Source organism: Hydra vulgaris, chromosome 02 (genome assembly GCF_038396675.1).
Source record: "Hydra vulgaris chromosome 02, alternate assembly HydraT2T_AEP".
NCBI lineage: Eukaryota > Metazoa > Cnidaria > Hydrozoa > Anthoathecata > Hydridae > Hydra > Hydra vulgaris.
Genome location: NC_088921.1, coordinates 61,889,384 through 61,905,000, shown reverse-complemented (window position 1 = coordinate 61,905,000; position 15,617 = coordinate 61,889,384). Strand labels below are relative to the sequence as shown.

At 28.2% G+C, this 15,617-nt stretch overlaps 3 protein-coding genes across 4 annotated transcripts in view; 1 reads left to right on the top strand and 2 right to left on the bottom strand.

Annotated features, from left to right (window-relative positions):
• LOC101238151 (uncharacterized) overlaps positions 1–15,617 on the bottom strand; it is a 105,927-nt gene that overhangs the window by 11,243 nt on the left and 79,067 nt on the right. The window contains exons 24-25 of one of the 2 annotated variants that reach the window (XM_065791626.1): positions 14,581–14,668; positions 13,335–13,413 (exon numbers count right to left, since the gene is read on the bottom strand). In XM_065791626.1, coding sequence (XP_065647698.1) covers positions 13,335–13,413; positions 14,581–14,668 — 167 coding nt within the window. The remainder of the gene's footprint in view (positions 1–13,334; positions 13,414–14,580; positions 14,669–15,617) is intronic. The other variant, XM_065791627.1, reaches the window with a different exon arrangement.
• Positions 3,577–7,352, top strand: LOC136077085 (uncharacterized). The gene is made up of 2 exons (XM_065791624.1): positions 3,577–4,569; positions 4,645–7,352. Exons 1-2 carry the CDS (start codon positions 3,722–3,724, stop codon positions 5,081–5,083), a joined length of 1,287 nt encoding a protein of 428 aa, XP_065647696.1. The 5' UTR covers positions 3,577–3,721; the 3' UTR covers positions 5,084–7,352.
• LOC136077086 (uncharacterized) lies at positions 7,438–10,625 on the bottom strand. Its single transcript, XM_065791625.1, has 2 exons — positions 9,973–10,625; positions 7,438–8,892 (listed from the first exon to the last, which is right to left on the bottom strand). The coding sequence occupies exons 1-2, from the start codon at positions 10,032–10,034 to the stop codon at positions 7,674–7,676; spliced, it is 1,281 nt and encodes a 426-aa protein (XP_065647697.1). The 5' UTR covers positions 10,035–10,625; the 3' UTR covers positions 7,438–7,673.

Genomic DNA, 15,617 nt, shown 5'->3' with positions numbered 1-15,617 from the left:
TAAACGAAATTTTTTGAATGAAAAAACTCAAACATGTTTATATATTCTTTTTTGTGAATCGAAGTTATTCTTGCATCATTTACACATTTGTTCGACATGTTCGAACAAAAGCAAAGCATGCAAGTAAAATCGGCGCACGTTGTGAATCAATAGCAAAACCAACTCAATCAACTTCTTCCAATAAGTTATTAAAGCCCACAGATCCCTCCTCCACTAGAGAAAATGAAGCCTTCAAACCCTCCCAACAGTATACTTCTTATGATTACCTCCACCACTGAATCCTGGATCCATCTGAAATAGAAAAAGTGCATCTCACACGACTCTCATCCTACAATTTTTTATTGTGCATTGGGTTATAATTTACTACCTTTTATTCATTAGATGTTTTTTTAATGGTACTTAGTTTTCATAATATTGTGCTATTTTAAATTTCATGATATTTTATTTTTTTAAATTACCCCTATATTCTACTAGCTCTACACTACCCTAATAAAAAATCAATGACATTTAAATAATAAAACACCTACGATAAATAAAACTGTAATACTGAAACTTATACTCATATGTATAGTTAGCCCTATATACATGGCATATTTCCAACGTGGATATCATACACAACTCATTTCCAATATGCTTTTTTTAAAAGATATGTTTTGTTTTCAGCAAGTTAGTTTTTGCGTCGCACTAGCGTTACACAGCTGAACTTGTATTTAAAAAACAGTTAATCTTCATTAACTTTTATAATAACAAAATTTTATAAAACTATATTTTATAGATGGTATAAAAAATGCTGCATTTATTCATTTCCATTATAGAAAATATTTATATAGAGTCGATGCGAGTAGGTGTTAAGTGTGTGTGGGAGGGGGAGGAGGCGATGTACCAACGATTTTTGCGACAAAAAAATAAAAAATAAATAAATAAAAACAACCCAGTTCCCTAATTTGCCAGAGATAGATAGTCAAAATCCCATTTTGCCGACTGAATCTAAAAAAAGTTCTAATTTGCTGGATGAAGGTACAAAAAACTTCCAATTTTCTGACTAAGGTATAAAAATACATTGATACTGTCCATAAAGTACGTACGCTCATAGGGGGAGGGGGGGAGGTCTTCAAAAAGCGTACGAAAGCGTATTGAGGGAGGATTCAATTTAAAAGTACGTACTTCGATTTTCTAATTTATCACAATTAACCAGCGAATCAATCGAAAAGTTAAAATTCAGACTAAAGATCCTAGCTTGCCAACATAAAAAGATGTATGGTATAGGGAGTAGAGGGTATAGTTTCCCTATATGCACACGCATGCATGGGCGCAAATTTTCCGCCCCCCCCCCCCCCCCCCAAAAAAAAAAAAAAAAAAGAGGGGCTATAAATTTTGCATGGTTATAACTTTTGTAATTTACAAGTTTTTTCAACGAAATTTAAAATCTGTCGATAAATTTAAATTTAGTTTCAGATATTAATATTGAAAAATTTACTACATTAGTGCCCTCACGTTTGGGCAGGGAGGGGGTTGTTGCCAGCGTTTCAAGGCTTTTTGTTCCCAGGCCTCCGCCATACCAATTTTTTGCAAGGTTTCCTCATTTGGAATAGGTATAAATATACTTAAGTTTGGAGTTTGCACAATATGTGAATATGTCCTATCTGGAACATTACCAAATCCTGCGGGCTCCCAAGCACACATCCCACCCCTTATATACTGGCCCTGAGTAACGCGTATTTCAGGCAACTTATTTTGAGTCGACAAAAAACAGGTTTTAGCTGTGCCGTGGCTAATGGGTTGGAGGCACTCCAAAAAAACCGTGTCATTAGGGTCTCAAAATCTTTCAAATTTTACCGCTAGGTTTTGCTAAAATAAAAAGCAAAAGGGCACAAAATTTGCTGCCCCACTCCTCCAATTAAGGGGTATGGGTACCCTCGGCACTAAGTTTAAGGTTTTGTTTTCAATATTAATGATCTCGCGTAAGACTCGTTTTTACGGACTTACTTAAGAGGGTGCCTGAAAAAATGTCCGCCTTAAAGTATAGTTTAATTTTATTTCATTCGATATTAAAACAAAAAAAAAGAAGTGAATTTCACAAGTAATCGAACTAGGGTCTACACCGTCTAAGTATATAACATTAACCTCTCGGCCAAGCGATCACAAGCAGATATTAATGTATATATTTGAAAATCTTTTTTGAATTGGGATCCTGTGCACCTTTTTTTATTTCGATAAATTTTTTTATTGAAAAATGTTAAGAGGGGGAGGGGGAAGGGTATTTGAAAAACGTACGTACTTTTTAATGGGGGTGGGGACTTAAAAGTACGCATGGCAAGAGTATGAGGGGGAGGAGGGGGTGTAAAATTTTAAAATTTTTGGCGTACGTACTTTAAAGACGACCCCTAACGACACGAAGGAGGGAGTGACACCCCCACAGCCCCGTCGCGTTGACCTTGCCTATAGTTTTACAAATTAAACTTGTTAATAATTTTTCTTTTAAAAAATCTAGAAACGCTTTTAGGACTAAGATTTATTTAATAAGAGGTCGTCCACAAATTACTTCACGCAATTTTTGACCGTTTTAGACCCTCGTCACAACATTATAACTCTTTAGTAACAACTTCCATATGAGCAGTTACAAAAACATTACCCCCCGTCTCCGCTAAAACGTGACGTAACTTATGGACGACCCCTAAGATACTTATAAAATTGTTGTGACATTAAAAAATTTTGGACAATCATTCAAACAAACGTTCATTATAATAGAAGTTTAGGATAACTTGAGTTTTTAACAAAGCTTGGGGATAGTATGCTTTTATTTTTACTTTAATTTTCATTCAAATTTCAAATCAAAAGTTCGAGTATACGAGTATAAAGTGGTATAGTTATTTGACAAGCAATAAGCACCAGTGAAGTACGTTTAACTTTGCCAATCGAAGTTTAAAGTCGAATAGCAAATATTCGTGAAACGAAGATTATTGTTTGTTAAATAAATAGCAACTAATAGTATCTTTAGATAGTTAAAAGTAGTTTTAAATAAATAGTAGTTTTATGAATTTTGTTTAACGAATAGTATTAGATCATCATAAAACTTCGGTCAATAAAAATACTATTTGCTATTCGTTCCACTATTTCTTAAAATCCAATTTAATGTTCAAGAATCTGATTTTAGTTCCTTTTTTTTTTAACGATTGCTAAACAAATAATTCCCTTCGGACAAATCGGACATTAGCGATTTGTATAATTCTTTCTAGACAAATAATGTTTGAAACAAAAATAATTCCGTTTGTGTATTATATTCGCGCGAAGAAATTTATGTGAGAGCGCAACTAAAACTCGTAGCGCTAGACGTAAAAATCAGAAAATACGAAATAAAACAATATTGTAATAATAATAAAGCAATATTAAAATCATAGTAATAATAATAAAATAATGCTAAAAAAACACAACAACTAATAAATATCTTTTTGTTAAATAACCTATAATAGCATAGATTTTAATATTATTTCATTATAAAAAAAAATTCTGTGTCCCTCCGTTGATCATATTTTTATTCAAGTGACGTTACAATCACTTGTTTATAATAGACGATATTTGATAACTTTTTCAAGAACGTTTCGCAATGCATTGTGGGATCACCTGGGGAATAACAAACTATAAAAATCAAATTTCGCATTACAACTACAAGTAGCTTATGTTTAATGGTGTTTTTAATAATTTAAACTTTTAAAATTTATTAATGGATTTAAAGACAGAGTGTTTTGAAGATGACTGTGGAAATTTAGTAAAGGTTTTAATGAATGAGTTTTCTGCGAAAGGTCTAAAACTTGATAACAATGTAAATTTTTCTAAATGGAAGCTCAGTGACCTTCGATACTTTTTAAAATTGTCGAAGAACTATCATGGTTTTAGTAATTTAAGTAAAGAAAAAGTATTAGAAAAAGTTATTTACGTTTGGAATAACATAGTGTCGAGTTGTAATCTCTCTTCAAATATTGATTTTGCAGGTAATAGTAATTTTCCAACACCAAAAGTACCAATCATACCATCATTGAAAAAAACCCCAAAATTTGAAGAATGGACTATATTAAAGCTTCAAGAGTATTTAAGTGATCATGGTATCAATAGGAGTGGTAACAAGCAAACTCTTGTGAACCACGCCTTAGGTGTATTTAATATGAATCTTCCTATCACTTTTACTGATGCTACAGATGAACTTAATGAAATTCAACAAGATGTTTTAAAAAAACTTTTTATTGAAAAAGTGCAAATACCTCATCCTATGAATTTAAAAAATGGTTGGACTGAAGCACCTGCAAATTTTCCAGAAATATTATTGCAACAAATCAATGATTATCTTTACAGTAATAATGCAGGCAAAGCATTTAAAGGAGGAATAAGTCTTTTTAACTCAGGTCATTTATCTGATGTAATGTCACATGCAATAAATGATACATGCAGATACTGCTTTATACGAGGTCTTTGTTTGCCCGAGCAAAAACTAACCAACACACCATATGATGTTTGGGTTGTTATACATAAAGATTCAGGTGATGTTGTAACTGGAGATTGCTCCTGTCCAGCTGGGTATGTAATATTTTCAAAATTTTACTTTAAATTATCATTTCACTAAAAAATAAATGCATGTGTGTATACTTTTAGAACATCTGGTATATGCAAGCATGTTGGTGCCCTGTTATGGTACATTGAAAAGGAAGTAAGTTTAGGTAATAACTTTTCCTGTACTTCTAAGAAACAGCAATGGAGTGTTCCATCTAAAAAACAAAGTAGACTGCATGTCCCTGCCACATTAGTTGAAATAGAGTTAAAAAAAGCTAAAATAAAAGAAGAAAACGTAAGTAATATATTCAAGAGGCAAAAGATAGCTGATAATTCTCTTACTGAAAGTGATATAGATTCACTTGCTGACATCACAAATGATAACTGTGGGTTAGTTACACTAATGCGTAAAAAAAGAATGCATTTTAATATCTGTGTTGTGCAAAAAGAAATTGAAATAGCAGCATCTTTCTTAATTGATTTTCCAAAAATGATTGCAGAAGTGATTAAAACAGTTAGTCATGCACTTTTGATATATTAATGAAAAACTTAAAAATAACAAAAGAGTAGCAATTTTTACTTATGGAAAAAATAATCAATAAAAATTCAAGTGACTTATGGTTTCAACATGAGAAGAATAGAATTACTGCCTCAAACTTTAAATCTGCTGTCAATAAAGTTAATGACAATAATATTATTATTAATCCTGACAAATCTAAATCACTTCTAAGCAAAATTTGTGGGTACTGCCCAATAATTCAGTCAAAAGCTACAAATTGGGGTGTTAGTAATGAGCCAACGGCCCGAAAATTATATATAAAAATTAACAGACAACTTCATAAAACATTTAAGGTTAAAATGGCTGGCTTTTACACAAGCTTATTGTGGCCCTTTTTAGGAGCAAGTCCTGATGGTTTGGTCTCTTGTAAATGCCATGAACCTGGATTACTGGAAATAAAGTGTCCATGGACACATAGAGGACTTACTATAAATGAATTTGTCTCACAAAAAGGTACCTTCTTGGAAGTTTATCAGGATAAGTTTCGCCTAAAAAGAGACCATGCTTATTATTACCAAGTGCAACTGCAAATGTATGTAACAGAGTTTAAATGGTGTGATTTCTTTGTGTACACATCTAAAGACTATTTCTGTGAGCGTGTTTGTATAAATGACTCTTTTATGAAAAAAGCAATTTCAAACGCAAAGATTGTTTATGAACAAATAATAATGCCTGAGATATGTTTTCGAAATTTGTATCATTTTATAGTAGTAGAAGATGTTGAAAAAGTACTGAATGACTTGTTAAACAAGGTATGCGAACCATACAATAAAAATGTTGAAACATTTGATGAAAAAATTAATGATATAATTGATTTTATAATTGAAAATTGAGTTTGACTGATTTTTAATTTACTCTTGTATACATTTTTTAAAATTAAAACTTATATATTTTTTTGTGTATTTTTAATTATTTTTATCCATAAGATATCTTGAAATGTTGAAGCATAAACTTTTGTTTACTTTTAGTTTAATTATCTTTAATGCTTGTTTAATATAATAACTCCACTACACTTGGGAGAGCTAAGTGTAATAGTCGTGCATTATAAAAAAATGCATAATGCAACTTATCTATAAAAAACGTAATGTCGTGCATTATAAATAAAATGCATAATGCAACTTATCTATAAAAAACGTACACATGTTCTCTCACATTCTGCAATAACTTTTATTTTCTTTAGGAATTTGTTTTTAAATTTTATATAAACCGCTTTATCTATGTAATGTATTGGTCAAAATATATTTGAAATAGGGGATAATAACTGTAATCCTTTGCCCTTTTATATATACATGCGATATTAAATTTCTAAATTTAAATAAATTAAAATTCTAATTAAGAGGAAATATTAAATAGTCAGCGATCGTGGCTAAAGGAGGACACTTGTTTTTTTCAAAATTACTTAATACAAAAGTATAAACAAATTTAAGATTTTTTTGTTTTAAACCGCCTCCTCTCTCAGATTAAAACCGGCGCGGCGATCCTTAAGAGGCATCAAAAATTCTGGCGCTACCTTGCCTAATACGGGTCTATAAAAGTTAAGGTGAGGCTTGTTTTCCTCTCTTTTCTTTTTTTGTGGCACACTTATTCTTTTGAAAAAACACATAACTTTGACTCTACTTTTTTACTCAAAATTAGAGATTAAATGACTCTTGTTTTGTCAGATTTAAACTAAGTTTATTTTCAGAAATGTTATTATGTATAAGAATTTATTCAAACTAAACTAATATACAAAAATCTAAATCGGCATTTACCGATTGAGGGTACAATAATGTCTAATGGTAAAAAAATTTATTAAGCCATTGTAAAAATTCTGTCCTTGTGTTTAAGTATACGTGACAGAATGAACTAAGCCACATGTAACTTGTGAGTAACATGTGCTTTTTAATTTGATTAGTAGTATTTAAATTTCAAATAAATATTCTGTTGCACACATTTCGCGACGTTTGAATCATCTTGTTTAATCTCCTCACTTTTAAAAAAACGTCGCGATTTATATGTACATTTTGATTATTTTCGGAACCAATTCATTTTTGTAAAACTATTGCTTTCTTAAAGATAATAATTTTAATATAATATATTATGTCTTTTTTTTTAACAAATAAAAAATCACTTTGTTATATTAAAATATTATATTGTATAGCCTAAACTGAATCAAAATTTGAACAACTTGTTTTGTACCAATTCCACTACTTTTTTTGATTTCTCAATCAGTATTTTGAAATACACAATATATTTACTTTTCTAACCAAAATCAAGAAATACACAAAATATTTACTTTTATAAAGTATTTGAAAAAACATAAATTTATTAAAATACACAATCAAACTTGTCCCATAAGTTACTTGAACTAATAAAATGGTAGTTTATAATGGTACCAATGGAGGAGCTAAATTAGTTAAGGCCGCACAAATTGTCAAAATGTCATCAAGCTGGTTTTTTCTTTTTAAAGGAAAAACAGATTGCAATATATGAAATTTTTTTATACGAGAAATTGCTCTTTCAACATGAATGCGTGCCTTCGCAATATTTGAAGTTTTTGTGGTATTTCTTTTAGAGAACTTTTTTATATCTTTTAAAAAGGTGGAATAACAAGCTGTGACCCTTTTCCAACAAGCAAATCACTAATATTAAATCCTTTGTCAGCCATTAAAGAATCTCCTGATACAATTTTATCTAAAATTCCGCATCTCTCTGTAATAAATCGATCTGATGCATTACCTCCATATGCCTTTGAGATAAAGGATACAGTACCAATTGGAGTGACACAAAGTAAAACTTTCCAGGTATTCTTGGATTTGTATGTTGAATAAGTTTGGGCTTGAGCTTTGGCTAAACTTGGGATCTCTAATGCTCCTTCAGTACAGTCTATTATGCCAATTACATTAGGAAACTTCTCAAAGCATTTTGGAAAGGCATTTTTATTTTCTTCTTTGGTTGGCCAATGTATGAAATCTTTAAGTAGTAAAGACATAAAAGGTATCCAAGTATTTAAAATATTTGACACTAGAGATTGTGATATTTTAAATCTAAATGCTAAGTCATTATCTGTAAGTCCTAATCTTAATTTGACAAGCACTAAAAACATAGCAGTTTTTGTGTCTACTTTACGATTAATTCTGTGTTTTTGAGTTGTTTTTTGATTATAATAATTCAACTTTTTAGCTTCGCCATCAATGCGTTTATGAAGCCATTCAAACAGTTTTGCATTTTGTAATCCAGTATAGATACGAACACATTTATCACTATGACTAATATCACCAAAATTGAAAGATTTTTTTGTTTCTGCTTTGGTAAGAGAATGCTTTAATTCTGAAATTTGCTTTTTTTGTGCATCTATAATCATTTTTAGTTCCATTTTTTTTTTTTCTAAAGAATTACATCGACTACACTTGTTAAAAGGTTCACACCTAGCGCATTTATTGGTAGGTATACTATTATCATAATTGTGATCACCTATGAAGGGAGTGGAGATGGTGTCTTCTTCAAGTACCTCAAACCCATCACGAACAACAAATTTTACTTTTTCGTGGACATTCTCAAAAATACTATTTCTATTTTTTGAAACTTTACGTTTCAAAGGTTTTTTGCCAATATACCCTTTAAGAAATAATGTTGGTATTGGAGAAACATCTGAACAATATCCTGCAGCAAAGTGGTTTGAACAAACCTTTGTACTCATAGTCATTTTAAAACTACCTTGTCTGTTTAACATTTTTTCCCATAACTTCATATCTTGAAATGTTCGAGGAGTATGCCATCGAAGAATCCCAACATGGTCTTTTTTCAAAACCCTAAATAAATAAAAAAATCTCTACAAATAATAACAACAACAATAATAATATAATTTGTTATATTAATGATAATAATAGTATGTATAGTTTTATCAAGGTACATCATGGATTAAGCGTAAGAAAAAAAAAAAAATTATGCATATATAAAAAACTGCTGCATGTACAGAATATATCTACTTATCTGTATAAATTTATATATATATGTATATATATATATATATATATATATATATATATATATATATATATATATATATATACATATATATATTAAATATATATATATATTAAATATATATATATATATTAAATATATATATATATATATATTATATATACATTTATATACAGATAGATAGATATTTATTAGAAACATCAAATACATGTTCTAAAGGACAAGAAGGCCATACAAAGATGGACACTAACAGCGTTCCCATAAATAAATTCAAAAAAATGCACCACTACAAAACCAATAACAAAATTATAAAATTACAAGTATTATAAAGAAACAAAATTATAAAGAAACAAATAGTTGTTCCTTTTAGAATAAATAAGTCAAAAGAGTGACTTATTTTTAAATGATAAAATATTTTTTACATTGACAGCATATATGTATATGTATATGTATATATATATATATATATACATATACATATATATATATATATATGTATGTATATACATATATATACATATATATATATACATATACATATATATACATACATATATATACATATATATACATATATACATATATATACATATATATATATACATATATATACACATATATATACACATATATATATATACATATATATACATATATATATATACATATATATACATACATATATACATATATACATATATATACATACATATATATACATGCATATACATATATATATATATATATATATATATATATATATATATATATATATATATATATATATATACATATACATGATATATATATATATATATATACATATATATATATATATACATATACATGAGATATGAAAAAGCTCAATATTATAAAATATAAATAATAAGTTAAGATACACTTACTTTTCGGGTTTGTTTCGACTGTTTACGCAACCATATACAGCACAGTGATTGTTTCGACCCATCTTATAATTGTATTAAACAAATCTGCAATTGACATGAACCGTAGAACTATACTGTTACTAGATAGTAATCTCATTAAATGAATAAATGTTTGATGATTATTTTTAAATTACCCAGGCAATACCATAACCCTTTGCGCGCATAGCGATTTTAAAGTTATCAAATATTGTCTATTATTACAATTATCTTTATTTACTTTTTGTTTTAACTATTACTTTATATTTTTAACTATTATTTTTTAATTACATTATTATTATTATTTATTATTTATCAATATTTTAAACATTACTTTTTAATATTTTGTTAAACATATGTTAATACATAAAATAATATACATATATCTAAAGCAGAAATGTAAAATTGCGTCGAACAACTTTCCTCTATTTTACTAAGCTGGTTTTGAATAAGCTTCGGTTTACAAGTATATTTATTAGCTTTTTACTATTCGTTTAACAAATAGTATTATTCGTTTAATGAATACTTTTTGTCAATTATACCTGTAGGAATGCCTGTAACGAATAATACTATTTGCTTTTTGTTTAAAACACTATTCGCTGGTGCTTAGCCCTACAGTATAAGTACATTGTATTCAAGTATAATCGAATTTGCCTTTACGATATACTTAAAATAATACTTAACATAAATTGTTTTACAATAACTTAAAAGAAATATTATTATAGCCTACTTAAAATATACGGCCTAGAAAAAAACATTTTTTATAGTTTAAAAAAAAAAGAGAGACTGTTTATACTTCGATAAAACTTTTATTATGTAATAGACACACTTTCTTAGTTATAAACATTAAACAAACAATATTAGATTAAATAAACTTAAGCATAACATCGCGGAAGTAAAAGCAGAATTTTGAACAACACGCTTTATGTAGTTGCAATAATAATATTTGAGATTTTTCAATAATAATATTTAAGAAAACTACAGGCATATTATAATTGACAAAATGTATTGTCGGATGTCAATCTAGTTATTCTGAAAATTTTTTTCCTTTCTTTTCCAAAAAGCAAAGATATAAACACAACGACAGCAGATAAATGCGCAAAACTAGTAATTTACTCATCAGTAATCTATATAAAGTATTTTGACAATAAACCTATAAAGAAAGGCGAAATGTAAAATTCCGTTTGATTAAAACCTTAAAACCAGTTCTACTATTTTTTTCTATAGAAACACCATGTTTACTATCTACGTTTTCACTACCAAGATAACCAGAAAAAAAAAGTTTTTATTAAGAAAAAGCAATTATTTGTTTCAAACAAGCAGCCCTCTGGAAAGTTTTAAAACATGATTGGTTTGTTTTTATAAACTTGAACCGAAAACAATTGTTTGCCAGAAGTTAATGAATATACCAAAACTAATAAAGACTTACATGTAAAACTGTTCCTAAAAGATTCTCCATTTTCTATGTGCCATTGTAACAGGCATGAGATAATTTATACTTAGTAAGAAACGCATGCTTGAAAACTTTCCTTCATATTTTAAAGCTCTAGCGAAAAGTTCTGTTTTGGTAGAACTTTAAAAACATTGGTTTCAAAAAAAGCAATTTTATCCAGCTGATATTATAAAATATTTGTAATTATTAATAACATTCAACTCTTTGATTTTTTTTAAAAAAGTTTAATTTATGTTATATAATATTTATCATTTAAGTGCGCAAGTATTGTGAAGCAGAACCTATGATAAGAATAAAGTAAAACTATTCATACTATGTCTTAAGATAAGAATGAAGTTTATTGTATTTAATAATGAGAATGACTTTTATAGTGTCGTTAGATAATTAGTCAAAAAAAATATGGCATGCCAGAACCGACAACACTAGGAGGGGGGGGGGACAATTGTGCCCCTCCACTTTGAAACTCATGTCGTCGGCCTTGCATGCATTACAAAAGCTTTGCCAGTCACCAAAATTAAGTGTTTAAAAAATTAAATTTTGATCTGCTTAGATATTTTAATAAAAAGTGGTTTTAGAGTAGGATCTATATTATGTGACAACCAATCAAATGTTTTTAACCAATCTACTTCAATACTTTTTAATCTTCTCGTTAACCAATCAACTAATGTTTTAAAGCTAATGAAGTTATATGATACTTAATCTCTTGAAGTTATATCATACTCAAAGTTTGTCTTGAAGTTTTTAATCACAAAATTGAATTGTTTTTTACCAATGTTTTTGTTAACTCCTCGTCTCTGTATGTGAGCATCAAATCTTGTTTGTTTGTTTGTCTGTGAGCATCAGGTCTTGCAATCAATTTTTGAGCCACTTCCTGATGATAGATTTTCTTCAAATTTTGCATACATACTTTTGCTTGATGACAATACAATATACAATAATTAGATTTGCAATAAGTCAATTAATTTAGTTAATTCTAATTAGTTTTTTTTTTTTTATATGGAAAAAAGAATAATAACTTTTAAAATAAGTATATTATTTGTTTTCAAACTTAAAGGTGCATTTAGCTTATTTGGATAATGCGTTGACTTTGTAAACGGAACATCTGTGGTTCGATACCCCGCCTCTACCTAACTTTTTTGTTTTGTTTTTTTACACACGCATTGGGTTTAAAAAATTCGTTTTTAATTCTACTTGTTGATACAGCGCACCAGGTAAAAAATTTTAGAAATAATTTGCTGAGTAGAAAAAGAATTGTTTTTTGCATTCAATTTTTTTTCACTTTTGTCAAAGATTTTACTGTTATGTCTGCTGAATATTCATGGAAACTTGTACAAAATTAGAAACAGGTTGAAAACTTAACTGAAAGTTTAAGAAAAACTCCTAAAAACTGCAATAAAGTATTATTTTCTAAATTGCGAAGTTGTTTCTTAATCTTTTCATGATGGTAAAATTAGTTATCTGTATTAGATGATAAAATTGGTCATCTGTATTAGATGATAAAATTAGTCATCTGTAATAGATGATAAAATTAGTCATCTGTTTTAGATGGTAAAATTAAGTTTTATGCAAACAGAAACTCACAACAAATGACTTTTAAATCGCTTTAAACTATGAATTAAATTTTTTCAAACTATTTTTAATGAGCTAATCAAAATAGGCTGGACAATGTTTTTTTAAGAATTTTTGAAGGGCAGCATTATAACAGCGAGGAACGTTTCTGTTAATCCTGCGGCGCCTATACACGCCTATAGACTGTACTATATAAAAATCCTAGTATGGCAAAAAGTTTCATCCCGTCTTTTTCCTCCAAATTATAGAGGAGTTTCACTAAGATCTCGGACTAACCAATTGGTTTTCAGAATAATTTAAATAAAAATGAAAACTTTAAACTCACGACATCAGTTAATTGTTCGATTTCAAGATTTTTCAACATAAGATTTGCGTTGCCTAATTGATTCATTAAACTGTGCATTCTATCACCAAAAAAGAAAGGAAATATAAATGCCACATATTAAAATAAGCGCTAAAAAATCTTTTAAGATTTATGAAGCAATTAAGTATCGTTACTAAAACTTGGTTGAAAATAAATTCACATTTGAATTCCATCTTCTGCTTTGTTTTTAGTAACGTACTATGCGAAAACAATATTTGAAAACAACGAAAAGCAACAATAAATCTCCAGAGAAAAAAGAACAAAAAATGTAATACCTATTGTGAAATTATAAATGTTAATACCTTTATCGAACAAAACGAAGTCGGAACATAACAATTTGTTATTAAAATGTAAAGATGTACGTGACTTTGTAACCATGACTACATTTAACTTGAAAATATGATTACAGTGCTAAATAATGTCCGACTAAAAGTTTTGTTCGACTTTTTTTCGATAAGGTAAGCGCCGCACACTGGGCAAAATAGCTTCAAAACTAGCTCAAAATTATTTTTTTAGTTTAGGATATTTAGATTAAAAAAGTATTTTAAGGGCACTTGTTAGACTTAACTAAAAGTTAGACGTTTAAACATTTATTTACTGTTAGACATAGGACAATCAAATTTTGAACAATTTTGAGTAACTTTTAAAAAAAAATTGGTAAGCAGTAGTTAAAAAAAAATTTATTAAAAGCTTGAATAAATAATATAAACATATTTTACTAGATTCAATAAAATAAATTACAGTAATTCAAACTTAATGTAAACTTAAAATAAATCGAAAAAAAAAATTAAAACTCGAAAAATAGATCAAATTTTTATTTGTCAAATGACCAGTTTAAAAGCTATACTGCCTCATTATGTGCCGCAATAAATAAATTAAAACGATCAAGATATAGAGAGAAAAAAAAAAAAAAAATAGATTTTCGCTTATTTAGTGTAATATTTAAAAATTATTTTATATTACAAAAAAAAAAAAAAAAAAAACAAGTCAAAAACAACAAAAAAACATTCAAAACATATTTGCTAGTTTTTTTGTGATTCAAAAAAAAAAGAAGAATAGTCACCCCCACCCCTCACGCCTCCCCTTAAGACGGACAGCTGAATATATATTTAAACCACTGATATTTTTTGAAATGACGGAATATCCTCAATAATGGGACGGGCAGGGGGCGCCGGTCAAAGCAGTTTTTAATAAATTAAATGTTTACTTGGTTTCAGTTTCAACAGATAACATTGACAAATCTCCAAACTTCATCATCGCTTTGTCTCGCGCCTCTTGCAGTTGAAGATTTTCATCTAAATTAACAAAAAATTATTGTTTTAGTACAATATTAATTTTTAAAAACTCAAAAAAATACTGAAAAATTCTCGCTGTGTTAAATTTAAAGAAACCATCATCGCATTTTGAGTTATGAAACGAGTAATATATTAAAATATTACTTTAAGTGGCAAGGAAATAAATAGTCTTCGCAGAAATTTTTTTTATAATTAATCAAAACATTCGATACATTAAACCATTAAATGTTTCGTTGTAATATATTAAAATATGTGGCAAGGAAATAAATTGGCAATATAGTGGCAAATAAAGTGGCAAGGAAATAAATTGTCTTCGCAGAAAATTTTTTTAATAATTAATCAAAAATATTCGATACATTAAACCATTAAATAAATCGTTGAGTGTTTAGAACAAACGTTAGGCTAAGGCTAAGCGTTTAAACGTTTCATTAGGCGTTAAACTTTTCTTCGAAAAGAATCGAGTGCAAACCAATCAAAACTTTTATCTTTCACTGATCAAAATATTAAAATAAAAGATAAAATTCAATTTTTATCTTATAAAACTAAATCATTCAAATATTTTATATTCTCCCGGGTTACTATTTGGATAACTATGATTTGATTTTTCCGTTGGTTTCGGTTACTGTTTACTTTCTTCCAGATATATGTTTACATGCTATCGCTGGTTTTTAAGCTACTGGATTGTTTTCACTCAAAAAAAATCTTTATTCAATTGACATAATCAACGTTTACTCCATCAACTACGTCAACATAAATACTAACAAAGCAGTCATTGCCATTCATTATCTTTAACATCCACAGCAACTTACGCTTGACCAAATACATCAGCAATCAATCCAATCTCTTAGGTTATCACACAACCCGTAAAGTAAATAAGATAATTAATAAAAAAGTAACAATGGATTTTTAGTTTACGATTGAGCTTAAATATGAAATACTTATTATTAAC